Consider the following 18,178-nt stretch of genomic DNA (forward strand, 5'->3'; position numbering starts at 1 on the left):
ATGCAGGCTCCCTCTAGTGGTAATTGAAAGAATCAATGTCCAAGTTTTGTTCACTTGTATTGAACTTTTTTTTAATTTTATCTTTAGAACGTTGTTTTATACATAAAGGAACAATAATAATTTAACATGTACAGTACAATTTAAAGACCCTGTAAATTGAAATCATGGATTTGTCAATGAATCCTACACATAAAATAGCCATTTTCAGCAGTAAGGTTTTTGAGAATTAAATCACTATTCATGTACAACCTACAGAAACAAAATCTCCACTTGATGTAGACTGAAAAAGATATGACAGACTTTATTTTATTAACAGAAAAAATACCCAGAATGCGCCTTGATTTTTCGTGGATATTTAGCGCCCCCTGTTGCTTCAAATAAGGTGTTTTAAAAAGGTGGAACATGAGCTCCCTCCTGTGGTGGCCAAATCAAGTATCAAGTACAAGTCTGTTAAATCTGAAGTGTTTGTAAAACCTTATTTAGATTCATTTTTACTAAACATTTTACACACAATACATTATAATTGAGTCGCTTAAGTACTTTTTACAATTTTTCCAATATTAACTCGTTCATTGCCAGCTCAAGTAAAATGTATCTAATGTTAGACAATTTACTGTCCTCATGTTGACACAAACTAAAGTTCCTTGTTTCAATTTAGTCGTTGAAGTCGCTAAAGTTAATTCTTTGTTTTTAATCTTTCTTTGGGTGTTAAAAGAATGTATGTTGACGTACAGAATTGATCCAGTGTAGGCCGATGTTCTTATTCAACTGTTGGCTGATATATTGGTCAAGGAACCAGCTACCAGCTTTTTTAAGCCTCTAATACACACACACACACACACACACACACACACACACACACATGTGAATATATATATATATATATATATATATATATATATATATATATATATATATATATATATATATATATACAGTATATATATATATAATGTGTGTGTGTGTGCGTTGGCCAATTGATCTATTTGTGTCACTTTGTTGTGCCTTCCTCATTTTTTTGTTGTCTTTTTATTATAAACACTAAAAAAATAGTGAATCCTCAACTTTGCATCGTGAAATATTTGACAAATAAACATTTCATCACCCTTTCTTGGCACCTCCCTTGACCAAGTCGCTTTGCAATTACGTTATGATGCTCATTGCTCAAATTCCTTATCAGTACGTGAGCTTGTTAGCTGATTTAGTTTGTGCCAGAAATATTTGGAAACTCCCATATAAATGATGTTCTCAAACTCTTACTTTCATCCACTGGGTGCCAATGTGCAGGTAGAGATGAACGAACCTGAAAGTTCGTAAATCAGTTTACAAGCTACCAGCTTGTAAGTCCAGTGGAGAGGGAAGACATTTTTGGATGGTTGGCAAAAACAACTGAGGTCACCCATATCGAGCAGCCCACTTTTCTAAGCATACGAAGACGCCCGCCAAAGATGCGTTTAGGTGAAGGTGTTGAATCCGTTCTTGTTGTGCAAAGGAAGATTTTCCGCCCCCCGGAACTCCTCAGCGATCTCGTCAAAGGTGCGACCCTTGGTCTCGGGCACTCGAAACCAGGTGAAGGTGAAGCCCATCAGAGCCATAACCATGAAGAGTAGATAAGTGTAGCCGCCGATGATTTTCTGCATACGGGAGACGGATGAGATCGTGACAAAAAGATAAGAACTCTGCCCAGAAAACTAGACTCAACTAGACGCTCACCATTAGAGGAGGAAAAAGCAGCGCCAGGAGGAACTTTCCTCCCCAGTTGAGCATGCTGGCAAAGGCCATGCCGATGGACCTGCCGGGCTGGTCAAAGAGCTCGCCGGCGATGAACCAGGAGATGGGGCCCGGCCCGAGCTCGTACGCCGAGATCAGGCAGAACACCAGCAGGACCTGCAGGCTCCTCAGTTTGGGCACCATTGGCTGCCCCGAGGAAGAAAAACTTACTTGGTTATACGGGATTAATATAAAAATATCCATCCATCCATCCATCCATCCATCCATCGCATATACATATGTGATGCATTTTCACAAAACTATGACAGAGGTGTACATTTTGGGGATTCTATCAAAATAACCTCCTTTAGCTCTCAACTTTCATTTCCCAACAGCCAAAAGGTTCAAATTGTTATTGAAGTATATGAAAATAAGGCATTAGCAGATCTTTTAATCTTTCCAATTAACAATGCAGAAAATTAGTTCAAATTCAGTTACAGGTTTGGTACAACCCATGTCAGAAAATAGACATAAAGGTGCATTATTGTTTTCAAATCTAACGCAAATGCTTACAAATGATTTATTTTGATTCAGCGCTAAAGTTTGAATGCAGGACTCCTTTCCTGGAGGACTACAGAAATCTGAACGATCTTTACCGCTGAGAGGCTGAGATTTTAAGGGTCTGGACAATTTTAAAGCAAACTACCAAAAATAATTACGGATTGATGTGATGACCACTAAGCGACTAATTGTTGCAGCTTTCAAAACAGTTAAACAACGACTGCATCTTACCACCAGAGAATCCACGACCGTCATCAAGAGGTTGCAGGCGGCGATGATGATGAAGCCGATGAGGAGCAGTCGTCTCCTTCCGGCCTTTTCCATCAAGAAGAACTGAAGATGGAAAAGAACAAAGTCCAAAAAGCGCACCGAAAAACTTCATGTGCTTGCGGCGACCGTGACGATGCGACGCGGACTCACGGCCACCAGAGTGAAGATCACGTTGGTGGCCCCCACACCCAGAGTAAGGTACTTGGCCTCCTCAAAATTATCCTGGAACATTCTGGTGGAATAATTGATGATCTGCGAGGAAGAGTTTCAAGTTAGGCTCTCAAATTGGGATTTCAAAGCTCGGGTTTCACCCCCAAATTAGATTTTAAACTAACGTCATAGCGTCAAATGATGGTATCAAACCTCGGTTTGGGTATGAGATCAAATTTAACGGTTCACGTCGATTATTGAACTTTGAGTTCATCTTCCAAGTGAAGAGTTTCTGGTTTGGAACTAGCCTGCCGTTGAGGTTACGGTTCTGGTTTTTAATGAACAAATATCACCGGTATTAAAGTGTTCCGCCTGGCGTTTAGTGTTTACCGCGTTGAATCCTGACAGCTGGCTGCCCAGGTTGATGCAGAAGACGATGAGGATGGGCTGCCTGTAGCTTCGCTTGCGGCAGAACTCCATGATGCCGACGGACGCCTGAGTGTGAGCCGCCTCGTTTTTCATCTCTTCCAGCTCGGCCGACACCCTCTCGGGACTTCCTCGCAGTCGGAGCAGGGCTGCGGGATGGTCCCGTTGGAATTAGCGAAACCGGCGGGGAAAAAACGGCGACCGCCGAGGTGTCGTTTTTGCGACGTAGCCGATAGGCAATTGAATCCTTATGCACAATTATGGAGTTGGAATTGACGTTGGGATTTCAAAAAGAATCAGAATCGGTGTAAATCGTCCCAAAATCAATATTCTAAAAATGTGTTTTCGTGGAAAAAGCCATGATGATTCTTCGCACATCTAGAGATTGAAACAGAAATCATTAATTGAATGGAATCAACTCATCGCGAATCCAAAATTGATTCAGAATCAAATTGTAGAAGCAAAAATCGTAATCTAATCAAATCGTGAGTCAAACTTTCCTCCCTAATTTCAACCTGTAATCACAATTTCAAACCGGTGTTAGAGTTTAAAGTTGCAGTATGTTTGAAGCTAAGGCTAATATTTCAAACAAATATTAAGAAATAACGTTAGGGTTTTAAACTGGTTGGGGTTTGAATGCAGAGTTTCAAACTAGGTCAAGGGTTTCAAATTCTAGCAAAGGTGAGAATTTGAAACTAGGATTATGGTTTCAAGGCATGGTTAGAGTTTCTATTTATGTTTTCAAAACAGGTTTAGGGTTTTAGGTCGGGTTCGAAGCCAACCCTAACGATATCAAACAAATGTTAGGTTATTAAATTAGGATTTCAAAGTCTAAGTTAGTTTTCAAACAATAGTTAGGCTTTCAATTTGAAGGCATAGTGTGTAAGATTTAGGCTGTTTTCATTACGGACAGCAGGGGGTGCTGCAGGTGCTGCATTTACCATTGTCCATAGTTAAAACAAACATGGCCGCCTCTGGAGGAGCGCCACCCTCCATGTAGTATAATTTCATGATGACTAACCCTATGAGGAGAACACATTTAATTGCAATCTTTTGAAATGTACAATCATTTAATTGATTCCTTTTGAATGAAAATCTTACACACTGTCCCTTTAACAATTTCAAATTGGGGTTTCGTTCATTTAAGTTATGGTTTGAAACTCGGGTTTCGAGCCAGGCTTGGACTTTCAAGTTAGGACTAGAATTGGAATTTAGCCTTGTCCCACCAGCGTCGGCCTTGCTCTCCTGTCCCTTGTTGATAAGCAGGTATCGAGGACTCTCTGGGCAGAAAGGCAGGATGAGGTACTGCATGAACGCCGGGATCAGGGACAGAGAGAGCATCGTGGTCCAAAGCTCCTTGGTGCCGAGCATGGTCTCCAATCCCGACACCTGGAATGAGCCCAGTCAACCCTCAGGCCCCGCTCCGAGCAGCGGTGCGTTCGCGTGCTCCTCACCATTCCCAGTAGGATTCCCGAAGCGAAGGCCACCTGGTTGAGCGTGGCAAAGGCGCCCCTCAATACTGTGGGCGACACCTCTTGGACGTAAAGCGGGTTGAGGCTCATCACCAGACCACAGAAGAGACCGAACAACAGCCTGCCCAGGATCAGAGCCTCAAACGACTCAATGAATTTGGACACCACCATCAGGGATGCGCCCACCAATGAGAGGACGTTGACGATCAGGATGGAGTTACGCCTGCGGGGGCGGGGGCAAGATGGGGATTTAATTGAGGTAGATACATAACGGTAGATGCTGCTTTGATTCGCCTGAAGGAGTGAGCACAGTGGGAAATTATGGATTTTGAAACTCGACATTTTAGAGGCATTTTGACCATTTCCAGAGGTCCTTCTAAGAGTATAGTTTTTGAAAATTCAACCCTCAAACTCAGTTAATTTTAACATAAGGTCTATCATGAATACTTATTAGAACCACAAAGTAGTTTGGAGAAACCATGCCCAAGTCTTAGCGCCAAGTGACCATTTTAGGGTAGTATTGGCCACCCGAGTTTTTGAAAATGTAGTGTCCTTTTCATTTAGCAAACATACATTTGGAGAAAAAAAAAAAGTCTCAAGCAGCTATATGCAAAAAGTCTGCCATCTTTGCAGAAATTGCCCATTTTGACAGAATATTAGCTCTTTCCAGGGATTGTTCCAAGAGTATTTCAAAATTCAGCCCAAGAAGCCAGTTTCACTTGTTGCAAAAATCGTGGGAAAAATCAGTCATAAATTCGAGTGAAATGCATCGCAAAAATTGTAATTCTAATAGTTTAATATGGTCCAAAATTTGGACAATGATTATTTTTGTACACAAAACTGCGATCACATAGAAATGTCGGAATGGTTGCATTTTGAAAATTTACATTTGAATCATCTGCTGGAAAATTCCGCTCCCTAGTGTTTTTTCCCCATTGATTCTTTTATGATATCATGAAAAAAAAATCAAAGGAATGTTCATAATTTGTAACAATGCCACAATGGTTAAGATGAAATCTACGAATAAAGAAAACCATACTCAGATTCCAGGAGATATTTAAGTCACCAGGACTTCACTAATTCATTCGTGTCAGGCAATAAATCTCAGTCAGTCCTGGACGTCCGCTGCTGACACTACCCGGGGAAAGTCATCTCCCCGCCACTCTTTCCTCAATACATGTCACGTTGGTCAGCGACACGGGACCTTAACATTTCATACTTACCGTCCAAAAGAGTCTGCCAGATATTTGACACCGAGGCAGCCCAGTAGGGCTCCAAAGTCCTTGATGCTGACGGAAAGGGACCATAGCAGGGTGAGGCTGTGCCCCGGCATGGTTTCGTTATATCGGTCTACCCATGTCTGGTTGAAGAACTCCTCGATGATCTGCAAGCGGGCGCGGTGTCACTTTTCCCAAAAAGCGTCTTTCCGCACGCTTGTCCGGCCTTACCTTTGCGGGGGAATTGACGTTCCCTGTGTGGTAGCCCACCTGCAGGGACCCCAGAATGGCCGCCACCACCGAGGTCAGGAGCAAGGCCGTCAGATGGCACTGGAATAGACGTTAAAAACGACGATGGGAAGCTGTCACTCGGCGACGGCCCTCAAAGTGACTCTTTCAAACCGCCGCTTTCATATTAAGATTTCAAGTCCGGCTTTCCGATCAAGGTTTCCAGCTGAAGTTAGGCTTTGCTGGTATGCGCATAGCAGGGCACATGCCAGTAAGGACGGTCTTGGAGGTTAAAGGTGCAGTCAAGTATTTTCGCACCGTGCTAATATGTTAACGTCTATTTACATCAAGCAAGTGTTAGTGTTCTGCTCTCACGTGTTTGGAGGGTGAAGAAGAAGACACCAACCTCCTTTATGGCCATTTGTCAGCTTCAGATGACGATTGTCTTCCTCCGGGTGACCACAATGCATTTATTTACGGCTGAGGAACATACACGGACGAATTCAATCTTTGGGCCACCGTTGCAAGCGGACCGTATCGATCGAAACGAACCCTGGTTAGAAAACTGATTTGAAACCTTTACCTAAACTTGACTGGAAGTGTGGGAGGTTCGTCCTTATGTCCCCGGTTCAGGATGTTCTCCGCCTACTGTCTGAAGACAGCTGGGATGGGCACCAGCAAGCCGGTGACCCGAGCGAGGATAAGCGGCTCTAGAAAATGAAAATGGATCAACCTGAGCTTTGAAGCCAGAACCCAAGCTTTGTTACCCCAAAACAAGCCTTCAGAACTGAATTTGAAACCCTAACTCGGTCCTGAAACCATGATTTGATAGATCTGCTTTGAAACTTTGGAACTATCACTCAGGTCTCAAACAGCAATTCGAAATCACAGTCTTGAAAATATAGCCTTACTTTGAAATTCTTATCCATCCTCAAAACTCTTAACCAATATTGAAAACTTGACAGGAACCCAACCTTCCAAACCTAAACCATGAACTTAACGTCATCTTCAAACACTACATTGAAACCCTGAACCTAGGCTTGAATCCCAAATGAAAACCTTAACAGTCTTAAAAAAAAAAATCCCAAATGCAAACCAAAGCTTGAAACCCAAACTCAAAATCCAAATTTGAAAAGATAATCCTGGTTTAAACCCTGCGTTTAGGCTTGAAACCCAAATGAAAACCTTAACAGTCTTAAAAAATCCCAAATGCAAACCGATGCTTGAAACCCAAACTCGAAATCCAAATTTGAAAAAGGAATCCTTGTTTGAACCCTAATCCAGTTTTGGAACACCAATTAGAAGTGATCATTTGCAAGCATAATTACATCAAACTTTGCATAATGACACGAAACTGCTACCCCAAATGAGTCTTAAAAACCAAACCTAGTCTGAAAAGGCCAGAAATCTCAACCTAGAAAACCTCATCAGTCTTGAACACTTTAACTCAAAAAACATGTTTCAATAACTCCAGATTAAAATGAACAATAATCGAATACAATATCTACGCACCAGTGCCGCAGAATAACTCTTGCTCAAGTTAATCAAAAGATATAAAAAAAAAATACTAACTGTGTACGTAGACTTGATTATTGATTATCTCCTGCCCGATGCCATCCTCATCCTGTGCGAGTCAAGTGCAACAGTGTTCATGGCCGAGCACTCACTCCGCCCCTGGAACCATGCACACACACAAATATACAAAAAAACACACACACACACACAAATGCTCCGACAGAACCAGTTAGTTCACCGATGAAGTCACATGCAGCCGCTGAATTTGTGGCCGGCCTGATAAAATAACAGCCGCGGGCCTCCCGGGAAGCTCCGCGTGTTCCAGCCGATCCCGTACATGTTTCCCGGGCTGACCTGGGATCAGTTTGTTGGACCCGCCGCCATTTTGCCGGCTCGTGTGCAACTGATCCCAAAGTCTTTCAGCTATAAACCATACGCGACATGCGCTCCCTTGTTTAGTTTTGCTGCACACATGCGACCGTGTTGATTGATGATTATTACGTAGGACCGCCGTCTTTCTAGGAAATGCTGACCGGGGCTAATGCTAATTAGCAAATCATGGACAGGAGATGTGGTAGCGAGAGAACAGAAGATCAGTCTTGAAACCTTCCTTTAAAACGGGGTCAAAACCCAAAGTCGGCCAGTGCAGATCCCTTTGCGTAGTTTCTCCATCCTTATTTATTCAAACCGAATAAAAGAGTAAAAGACTTAAGATCCACCTGCAAGTTGTGTTCACGCAGCTGATGCCTGTCTGGAACGTGAACTTTGACCTCCCACAGGCCGCGGCAACCGCTTGACCCCTGGGCAGGTTCAAACCGACCCTGACCCCCAACTGCTGTTAATGGCGCTTTACAATTACACCTTATGGCGTGTCATGTGGTTTTAAGTGTTCCAATGCATGCATTAAGACAAAAAAAAAAGCGTGAAAAGTGTGAAAGCAGAATGGAAATTATGGAAGGATGAGGAATGGTGTGGAATCATGGGAGATAATAGAATGATTTTTAATTATATGGAATAAGATTGGACTCAAATAAAAAAATTGTGACATTACAAGGAATCACAAGAAAAAAAAGCCATTTTTAGCTTTTATTTTGAAATTTGTGGGTTTGAACAAGTCAAAAAATGTGGAAGTGAGAAAGAAAAACAAAATATTCAAATTTTGACTATTAAAATTTTGAAAAATATTTGTGGAAGGCATGAGTTGATTGTTCCACCCAGCCTAGGGGAACCGGGATATAACGTGTGTACTCCTCGTCCGTACCCTCACCACCAGAAAAGGCCCATGAAACTAAAAGCATTGCACAAAAACAGCAGCTTTTATTGTCTTCAGCGGGAGCGCAAACAAACAAAATAATAAACAAAAGATCTTCAGAATCCCTAACTAACTAGCCAAACAAAAAGGAAACGAATGACAATTGGCTCACTATCGACCTAACGCAAAAACAGGAGAAAAAGGGTTCAACATAAACGGTGTCTCCCTCCTACTACTGCTCCATCTACAGACTCTTACAAACACAGCTAACAAACACAGCTAACAAGCACAGCTAACAAGCACAGCTAACAAAGTTAACAAGCACAGCTAACAAGCACAGCTAACAAGCACAGCTAACAAACAAAGTTAACAAGCACAGCTAACAAGCACAGCTAACAAGCACAGCTAACAAGCACAGCTAACAAGCACAGCTAACAAACACAGCTAACAAACACAGCTAACAAGCACAGCTAACAAGCACAGCTAACAAGCACAGCTAACAAGCACAGCTAACAAGCACAGCTAACGCTATTTCTAACAGTTCCTGGTGGCGTTTTCTGGCAGTGGGATGACCAGCGAGATGGCGAGTTTAGTCCGTGGGTTGTTTAAATAGGGCGGCAAATCAGGAGAGCCAGCCAATCGGATGACACCACCTGCACACAATTGATGACACACTCCAACCAAAAGGCACTCACACACACACACACAAAGGAGAGAACACAGCATACACACATACGAAAACTACACATGACCCATGGGTCATAACATTGATGACTTCAAAGTAAGAACTTTGGAATAAAAATTGCGGTATATTGGTGAAAAATGTGTCATTTGTTGGATAAAAAAAAAGTAATTTCTGCCATCTAGGATTTGTGACTGAGTTTAACATGTGGATCTTCGAATAGGAGCAAATTTTACAATAACGGAGGATTTTGGGGATGAATTATGAAATGTTGAATTGTGCGAAAAGTGCAAAAGTTAGTAATGAGTAAACTAAAAGTTTGGAAAGCGTAAATGCTCGGAACATGTTGAAGTTAAGATTACTTTGAATTTGTCAAGAAATGTCAAAGGAATCCAATGGCAAAATGTGTCCATAGAAAAAGATAAAATAGTACAAATTTCATCAGGAATAATATAAAATTTCCCAATTTCGTTGTATACCAGCTACCAAATGACATAAACGCACTCGATTCTATTTTATTTTTAAAAAGGAGGTACTCGTTGACAAAACAAATATGTTGTAAAATATGTTGAAAATATCAAAATATTAGCTGAAAAATCAACAAAAATAAAACATTGTGGCATATTTTGCATATTTTTTATGGCTTTAAGACCTTTGGACTATTTGAGGTTAGGGCATCTTCCTCACCTCTATTTTCAATTTTGTGACGCTTTTAAATGCTTTTTTGTCTTAATGGGGCGTCAAAACTTGAAATCGGCGACTTAACGTAATTTCCCTGCGATGATGCGTTGAAGTTCGCGTGTAACCGTACATGATATGATAGAATTTCCACAATGCGCCTGAGTAACTCAAACAAGCTGTTTTTCTTATCTAACACCCTAAGGAATTTCACATCAAACTGAACGCATTGAAATAAGACACCATGGAGCTGAAATTTCACCCAGATGGACACAACAAGTTACGATACTACCATAAGTGTGCCATCTTATTGACTAAAATACCGCGAGAAGGACGTGGAAGAAGAAGACCCAAATATGGTCAAAATACTGCTAAATGTTGTAAAAAGTGCTCATATTTGGATCATTCCGATAAGGTGTTTTTCTTGACCCGCCCGCTGCGTAAAGCGCCTCCAACTTCTGTTGTGAATCGACGCTAGATAAATAAAACGGACCCGACTTGACATCGGGTCACGAGCCCCAATTCCAGCGGTCACCTGTGAAATCCACACGCCGTTTGCATGTGTCATTACAAAACTCTTTTGAAGTCGGCGCCGCCAGTCAAATGCGCCACATGTGTCCCCGGATGAGCCAGATGTAGCGCAGCTGTCCGGCGGCTCGAATTTCATCGACGAAACGAGGTCACCTCCTTAACGCCCGCCCGCCAACACGTGCCGACGACGCCGGCGCTTTTCAAGTCTCATCTGTACGTCGCGTGGAAAACAGAGCGTGTCTTTGTCGTTAAAAGTATTTTTAGGGGGGATAGCCTTCGCGCATGGAAGCCATTAGCCTTGATTGTGAGAGTGCACCTTTAAATTGCATGTCAGCTTCAAACCGTGAAGGCACCTGGTACCGCAACCTTCATGCACGCGGAACGCCGCGTTTCGGACTCTCTGAAAACGGTGCTCGAGTTCCGTGAAATATCTTTTCAGCCAAGTACCCCTTAAACAGTGCAAAGAATTTGGGGTTAAAAAAAAAAAAATTAAAACGTGCCATCAGCTTTCAAATTTCATTTGTATTGCTCCACAAAAAAACAAAAAAAATCAACCCAAAGTGTCCTCTTTTGGACATCTGTTATCGAAAAGAAATAACTTGATTATTAAACAATATTTTTCCACAAGAAAATAAACAATGTAAAGTGTCAGACCTGTTCTCAAAAAGAAATAACTATGAATAAATATTTGTCCACGGAAAAAACTTTCAACTTCAAGTGTCCTCTTTTGGCATCGTCAAGAATAAATCATTAACTCGACAGGTGACGAGCGGTAGCGCATGACAAGTTGGGTCCAACCATTCTAGTACAGGGGAGAATCTAGTCTTTTAAAATAATGAAATTGAATCACCTACTGAACGTCAAATTCGTTTTATGCGCTTATATATTCCTGAAATTGATTCAATAACTATTTTTAAATGATTTTTGCCACTGGCCTATTTGGTATCAAAATAACAAGAAATGTTCTAACCCAGGGGTGTCCAAACTTGTTCTTCCGAGACCTGCATCCAGACAAATAGAAAGAAATAAAGTGCGAGTTAATATTTGTGTAATACTTATTAAACATGGTAAAAATGAATCATGCAAGCAACTACACAGTCTAAATAAAGTTATTTCGAAAACAAAAACTTCTACGTCAAGGTTTTTAGAGTGACGAGGCAAATGAGTTTTTTCATTTCACACTTCTGAAGTTGTGCGCTATCAAACCTTTTATTACTTTTTAAAGAGCAAATTGGGACATATTAAAATGTATTTTCGGTATCCCCCCCAGGCCGCAACAATTTAGAAGGCGGGCCGCAAATGGCCCCCGGGCCGTAATTTGGACACCTCAGATATAAGAGATATGTCTCAATTGTACTTATTGTGAACATAGTACCACGGCCAGTCTAACATGTGAACAAAATGTATTACAAAGAAACAAACAATTGATGTGTTGACTTTCATAATTTCTCAGGAGACTCAAATATTTATTTTATGGATTAGGATTTGTCTAACGTCACACACTGTGTACGAAAAGTAGGCTTAACCGGGGCAGGACGGCCAATATTAATGGACTGAGGCATGTAAACACAGTATTCCGTTTTACTGCTGCTATTAATTCACCGTTATTTCTTGGACTTGGATGTTGAGTGGATGCCCAAGTACAGCTGAAACATTAGTGCCGGTTTGTAAATGAACACATTCAATCCCCAAAACGTATTTAGAAGTTTTTACAGAGTCAAGAAATTCAATCCCATGTACTTGTTTACTAGGGGTACTCGGAGGAACTTCAGGGGGTACTCGAGATTTTAAATAAAACAACAAACATGCAAAAATCCTTTACAAATACTTATTAATAAATTGTTACTGGAAAATATACTGTACATTCATAAAATACATTTTTTGTTCAGTAGGTTATTCATTTTCATTGTTGTAAAAAGACAGATTCTCCCCCATACTGGAATGGTTGAACCCAATTTGTCATGTGCCACCTCTCGTCACCTGTCGAATTAATCATTTATTTTTGTGAACGCATCTTTACTATGAGCCCAAAAGTTGAATATTTTTCTGTGGATACATATTGATGTATAATTATTCCTTTTTGAAAACAGATCTGACATTTTATATTGAGTTTTTTTTTTGGGGGGGGGACAAATATTTATTAATAATTAAGTTACATTTCTGCTGTAATCCTAAAGCAGAACGCTTTATGTTGAATATTTTTCTGTGGACAAATAATTAAAGAGAATTATTTCTTTTTGAGAACAGGTCTGACACTTTGATGATTATTATTTGTGGTCACACATTTATTAATAATTAATGTTAATAATTAATTTTAAAAAATAATGTTTTTTTGTGAACAAATCTCTACTGTTACCCCAAAAGAGGACACTTTAAGTTTAATATTTTTCCATGGACACATTTTTTTTTATCATTTTTTTTAGAACAGGTCTGACACTATATATTAATTATTTTTTGTGGAAAAATATTTATGAACAATAAGTTATTTCTTTTTGTTAACAAATTTCTTCTTTGATCCAAAAGTGGACATTTTGTTAAATATTTTTTTGTGGGCGAATACAAATGAAGTTTGAAAGGGTCTAAAGTTTATTAAATCAGACACTGATGGCACATATTAAGTCTTTTATTTTAACCTAAAAATGTGTTGCACTTGCTAAGGGGTACTTTGCAAAAAAAAAAAAAAAAAAAAAAAGAACCACTCTACTAGCCCATATACTTATTTCCTTTTTTTCTAACCATACGGTGCATCGTATTATAACGCGTAGTCTCGATTATGTTGTCTATTTTCATATTTAACTCATAAAAAGGCATTAAAAGGCGCACGCTCAAACAGACGCTTATCGATAAAAGGAAACATACGTACGTAATGTTCCCGTAACGGCTTATTGGCTGCCAGTGCACGCATTGTACGTAATACATAATGTTCTCTGATTGGTTGATCGCTGCCAGCGTATGTACAGTGTGTGTTCCTTCCTTCCCTTCATTTCCTGTGTCAGGAGGAAATGGTCCGACCGTCAGTCAAGTGGGGGCATTAGCAATGCCGCACAATAACATTTTGACACATTTTTGGATTTTTTCTGCCTTATGATACTTGAAATTATATTATGTTTTTTAAATATTAGTAGAAAGGGGTGTCAGAAAATTGATGGCACAGAATGAGTTTAAGACAGAATGGTGGTTATTTTTTCAATTGTTTTTATTATCATCATCTTTAGGTTGACACGGACTTGAATTGACATAAAATGTTAGCAGAAAAAAAAACAAAAAAAGCTCTTCAAGCATGGTATGCAGGTGAAATGCTCGCAAATGTTTGCTCGGACTTTAGTGACGAGTAGCATGGACTAAATCTCAGCCGACACTTGCCTATGCATGATGTTAGCAACCAAATGCGTTTACGTTAGATTTACGTTTCATCCAAAGCTAAACTGGGCTGCACTGGGTCAACCAATTTAATTTTGCATCGTATTTCTAGATTTCTATTGAATTTGGATGTTTTATAAAAAAACAAATCAAATTTGTTTCCATCGGTCGCTAAACAACATAATGAATGTTAAACTGCAATTCATCAATGATGGCAATATTTCAAACACTTGCCATTAGTTTTGATTTTAGTAGTATTATTGAAAATGAAAAATTGTTAAATTCAGTCAAATTAGTTGGGTAACAAGTAACCCAGCTTAACAAACAAAAGAAATTCAGCGTCATGTTGGTACGTGACAGATAAGTGAAGCCAGTCCTTACTCCATGCTACCGCTGCCAAAAAACAAAAAAAAACTGCGAATGTTTCTAGAGAGGTTGCTTGCAGTCAGGGTTGCAAAATTCTTGCGATTTTCAACGTTGGAAACTTTGCGTGGGAACTGACGAGAATTTATGGAAATAGGGAAAAAGGATCACAAGAATTGAAGGATTTGAGGGAATTCAATCTTATTTGGAAATGTTTTAGCATAATCCATAATCTTAAATACAGTACGTTAAAGCAGTGCTTTGAGATATGAGTTTAATTTGCTTTCATTCAATTACCACGCTTAACTCAAAATACTTGTATTTAATATGTTTCTGCAAAAAAATCAAAATGTCAAATACTAGCTTGTATCTTGAAAAACTGATTGAGTTGGGTTACTTGTATCTCAAGACACTACTGTTACAGCAGTGCTTCTCAAATAGTGGGGCGGGGGGGCAGTGAAAGGGCTTTGTTTTTGTCATGTGAAGTGTAATTGCAATAAAATAAGAATTTATCATTATTATTTTCTTAGTTTCAGACACATTGATGCACTCTGTTATTTTTTTCAGTTTTAGACTAAGCTGTAACCCATATGAACACTGTAAGAAATAATTAACAGTTGTCAAAAGTTGATTTATATTGCTATTATTTTTTCTGTTGATGTTAAAAAGGATGGATACAGGTTTGAGTATACTTAGACAATTTTTTTATTGTGGAGGGTGGGGGTGTTTCTCTTTAATGGGGGGGGGGGGGGGGGGGGGTCTCAGTAAAATATAATTGAGAAGCACTGTACAGTAATGTCTGTCGATTTTTCATGGATGTCTTTAGCTAAGCTCAATTCCTAGTGGACTTTTCATCAATTCCCACAGAAAGTGTCAAGATTTCCAAAATTCCCTGATGGAAATTTCCTGGAAGGTTTTCACCCCTAGCAACCCGATTTACAGTGCAAGGGGATGCATACAGCTCAAATTCTGTGCTGGTGAATTCAACTTCGGGAGTCACAGTTTAATTCTAATTAATTGCGCACGTTCATATGTACAACAAACATTCCTTGGCCGTTGCTAGTAGGGATGGGCAACCCACGGTTTCTCTTCCATCAACTACGGAGAAATTTATCATTCGTATCGTTCCTTTTTAGATGCTTTTATCAATTGGATAGCAAACCTGTGGTGCACTCCATTTCACCATTTCATACAATGCTAATAATCAAGTCATGTTTTAATCGATAAATTTTGCCTGTTGAAATCTTCATACAAGAATGATCAATGGGTTTCTTTTCCGCGGGTTGCGAGAATCCTTCTTTGAATGTTCTAAATCAGGGGTCCCCAATCACCGGTCCGCGGCCCGGTACTGGTTCGTGGGTCCACGTGAGCCGCGCCTGAAATAATTATTTCGTTTTTTTATATAATCTGAGTTTGGAAGATATTTAACTTCGAAAACTTGGTAACCAAAATTTTACCCATAGCATATAGCAAAATGAGTGAGACGTCTTTGGAAAATTTATTTTGGGTAGGGGAAAGCCCAAGGAATAACTTCGAAAAAAAAAATGAAGCTTTTAGCAGGCACTACCAGGAATACTACTTGAAATTATCGCAAAAAGCAGTTCAAGCGCTACTTTCTAGCCAAACTGAGAGCTAGCACGACTGTGCTAGCACTCAGAATGACGGCAGTCCTAAAATTTTGCCAAGTTTATGTCCTCAAAACAAACTTTGCGTGCCTGAATTTCTATTGTATTAGTCTTCTTTCGACCACGAACTTCTACCTGCGTGGCGTCAAATCGCAATTCCATACAATCCACATGAATGTTTCGCGATCAACTGATCAATGTGTAATGCCCATCCCTAATTGAGAGCAATGTGCATTTTAGCCTGCTAGCTGCTACCCTTGTGCACGTACTCCACTTGTTGTGTGAAAACTTTTACATATATATTCACTCATTCTTACACAAACATTTTTTCACTCACTTAAAAACCACAAACAATCTAAAATACAAACATGTCAAACATAGGGAGGAGAAAGTGCAAATATTTTGGCGCTGCTTTGTTTTTTTTGTTTGTTTTATGTGTATGTGTGCGTGTGTGTGTGTGTGTATGTGTGAAACGAGTCAGGAAGTTATTTTCTCTTCGATCCCTCTTTCTTTTTTTCACCGTCAAGCGAGCGTGTTGATGCCTTCCTTCTGTGCCCTCTGCTCTCGTCTCGGCTCCTGGAACGTTCTCCTTTCATACCAGGCGACCGACTGTAATGCAAACACACGGCTAAGTATAACATGCGCTGATTACATAAAAAAAAAAAAATTAAACGACGCATGTAAATAGTGATGGGAAAATGACGCTTCATGAAGCACTTGGGACATTTTGTTTCAAGTGCTTCGTGAAGCTTCATTTGTCAATCACTACAGGAAAGGCTCAAGGACCAAAAGCTGAAATTGAAAAGGAGGTACAGTGGACCCCCGGGTTACGGCATCCCTGGCTTACGTTTTTTCTCATGTTACGAAGTGCAACACAAAATTTTTTCCGTCCCCTCTTTCCGGAATTTTTCCCGCTTTACGGCATGAATACCAATTACAATTGCAATGGCATAACTCATCTGTCTTGTTGAGACTTTTTGTCGGTCTACTCAAGGCAAAAAAAATAAATAAAATTACAATGTGCAAGACCATAAAAAGCTTCAGGCTGCAATGAGTGAATTCAAGTTTTTACTGTTTATGCCCACTAGAACTTTTTTTAAGTGTCTTAATTTTTAAAGTGAGTTAATTTTGGTTCCTCGGGGATACGGGTTTTGGATGCTAAATTTTTAAAATGTTTTCATGCCTTTATTACCAAATGAAATATTTTTCATGGTGAATTAGACAATAAAATGGCTGACTGTTTATTTTACATATGACATGAATAATTTTGTGGCTCTTTTCATGATAGACTTACTGACTATATTAGGGATAAATTTTCCGCTTTGCAGCAAAAGGCACAGGCAATGGAGATTTTTTTTCCTCGTAGCTCTCTTCATGACAGACTTGAAGACTAAATTTTGGGTTATCTGGGGTTACTGCTTTTGGCTGTTAAATTTTAAAAAAAAAATCCCGTTTTTATGTTGAGTCATAGATGAAAATGCTGCTTTGAAGCTCAAATGGGTTATAGAAACGTTTTCGTGGGTCTTATTACATACATGCTACCAAAATTTCAGGTTCTTTTAGGATACATGGCTTCGGAGGCTGATTTAAATGAAGAAAAAAAATCATGTCTTTCATTTTAGCCTAGAAGTAGAAGCACGAGAAAATTTCAAAAAGGCGTTCCCAATTTTCCTTCTCTCATTAAGGTTGAATGGAAGCAGGCTTTTTTTTTTTTTTTTTTTATAAAGGATATATGGAGGCCCGGGAGAAAAGGAGATGAGCTTTGATTGCTCACAGATGGCCACATTATAGTACAGCTGTGCGTGTGCGTGTGGCGTTACATGTTACGGAACATAGTCGGTATGTGGAAACTTGCGTTTGGCCACATTTTTAACGCAGGTGCTCTCTTAGTAGCTCCTGGATTTAGTGTCGGACATCTCTCGGCGGGGCTCTAAATCTCACGCGTGCGGCACATCGGAGTACGCTTTTACACAGATGGAAATAAAATATTACGGCCAACTATTTACAAGGACCGCTGGTTTTAGACATTCGATATGTTAAGTATGGTCCTGTTAGCCAAAAAGCATAAGAGTCCACTTGATTCATATGACTAATAACCCAGTGCTTTGGCAGGTTAAGTAACTAATTCTCCATTTAGT

The 18,178-nt window shown here is 39.8% G+C and overlaps 2 protein-coding genes across 10 annotated transcripts in view; both read right to left on the reverse strand.

Annotated features, from left to right (window-relative positions):
• Nucleotides 1-964: 964 nt before the first annotated feature.
• slc2a1c (solute carrier family 2 member 1c) lies at nucleotides 965-8,472 on the reverse strand. Of its 2 annotated transcripts, XM_088433566.1 has the most exons (13): nucleotides 8,269-8,471; nucleotides 7,607-7,658; nucleotides 6,618-6,744; nucleotides 6,441-6,514; nucleotides 6,038-6,136; nucleotides 5,813-5,973; nucleotides 4,572-4,812; nucleotides 4,344-4,506; nucleotides 3,082-3,266; nucleotides 2,692-2,793; nucleotides 2,503-2,604; nucleotides 1,714-1,917; nucleotides 965-1,634 (listed from the first exon to the last, which is right to left on the reverse strand). In XM_088433566.1, exons 4-13 carry the CDS (start codon nucleotides 6,453-6,455, stop codon nucleotides 1,455-1,457), a joined length of 1,452 nt encoding a protein of 483 aa, XP_088289692.1. In that variant the 5' UTR covers nucleotides 6,456-6,514; nucleotides 6,618-6,744; nucleotides 7,607-7,658; nucleotides 8,269-8,471; the 3' UTR covers nucleotides 965-1,454. The 2 variants fall into 2 exon arrangements, with proteins under 2 accessions (XP_088289692.1, XP_088289693.1); XM_088433567.1 differs by having other exon boundaries at nucleotides 6,441-6,542; nucleotides 7,607-8,472.
• A 5,398-nt stretch (nucleotides 8,473-13,870) lies between these two features.
• The window catches only part of smoc1 (SPARC related modular calcium binding 1), a 32,699-nt gene continuing 28,391 nt past the window's right edge, over nucleotides 13,871-18,178 (reverse strand). For all 8 annotated transcript variants that reach the window (XM_088433640.1, XM_088433643.1, XM_088433642.1 and 5 more), the window contains one exon: nucleotides 13,871-16,649. In XM_088433640.1, coding sequence (XP_088289766.1) covers nucleotides 16,526-16,649 — 124 coding nt within the window. In that variant the 3' untranslated portion in view covers nucleotides 13,871-16,525. The remainder of the gene's footprint in view (nucleotides 16,650-18,178) is intronic.

Source organism: Hippichthys cyanospilos, chromosome 14, assembly GCF_059441005.1.
Source record: "Hippichthys cyanospilos isolate Australia breed blue-spotted pipefish chromosome 14, RoL_Hcya_1.0, whole genome shotgun sequence".
Classification (NCBI taxonomy): Eukaryota; Metazoa; Chordata; class Actinopteri; order Syngnathiformes; family Syngnathidae; genus Hippichthys; species Hippichthys cyanospilos.

What these genes read in the sequence shown, in the direction of transcription:
- slc2a1c (XM_088433567.1), bottom strand. An exon ending in CTGGCAGACTCTTTTGGACG is followed by an intron (nt 4,813 to 5,812) that starts GTAAGTATGAAA and finishes CCGCCCCCGCAG; the next exon opens with GCGTAACTCCATCCTGATCG. An exon ending in GGAGAGCAAGGCCGACGCTG is followed by an intron (nt 3,267 to 4,343) that starts GTGGGACAAGGC and finishes ACCATCCCGCAG; the next exon opens with CCCTGCTCCGACTGCGAGGA.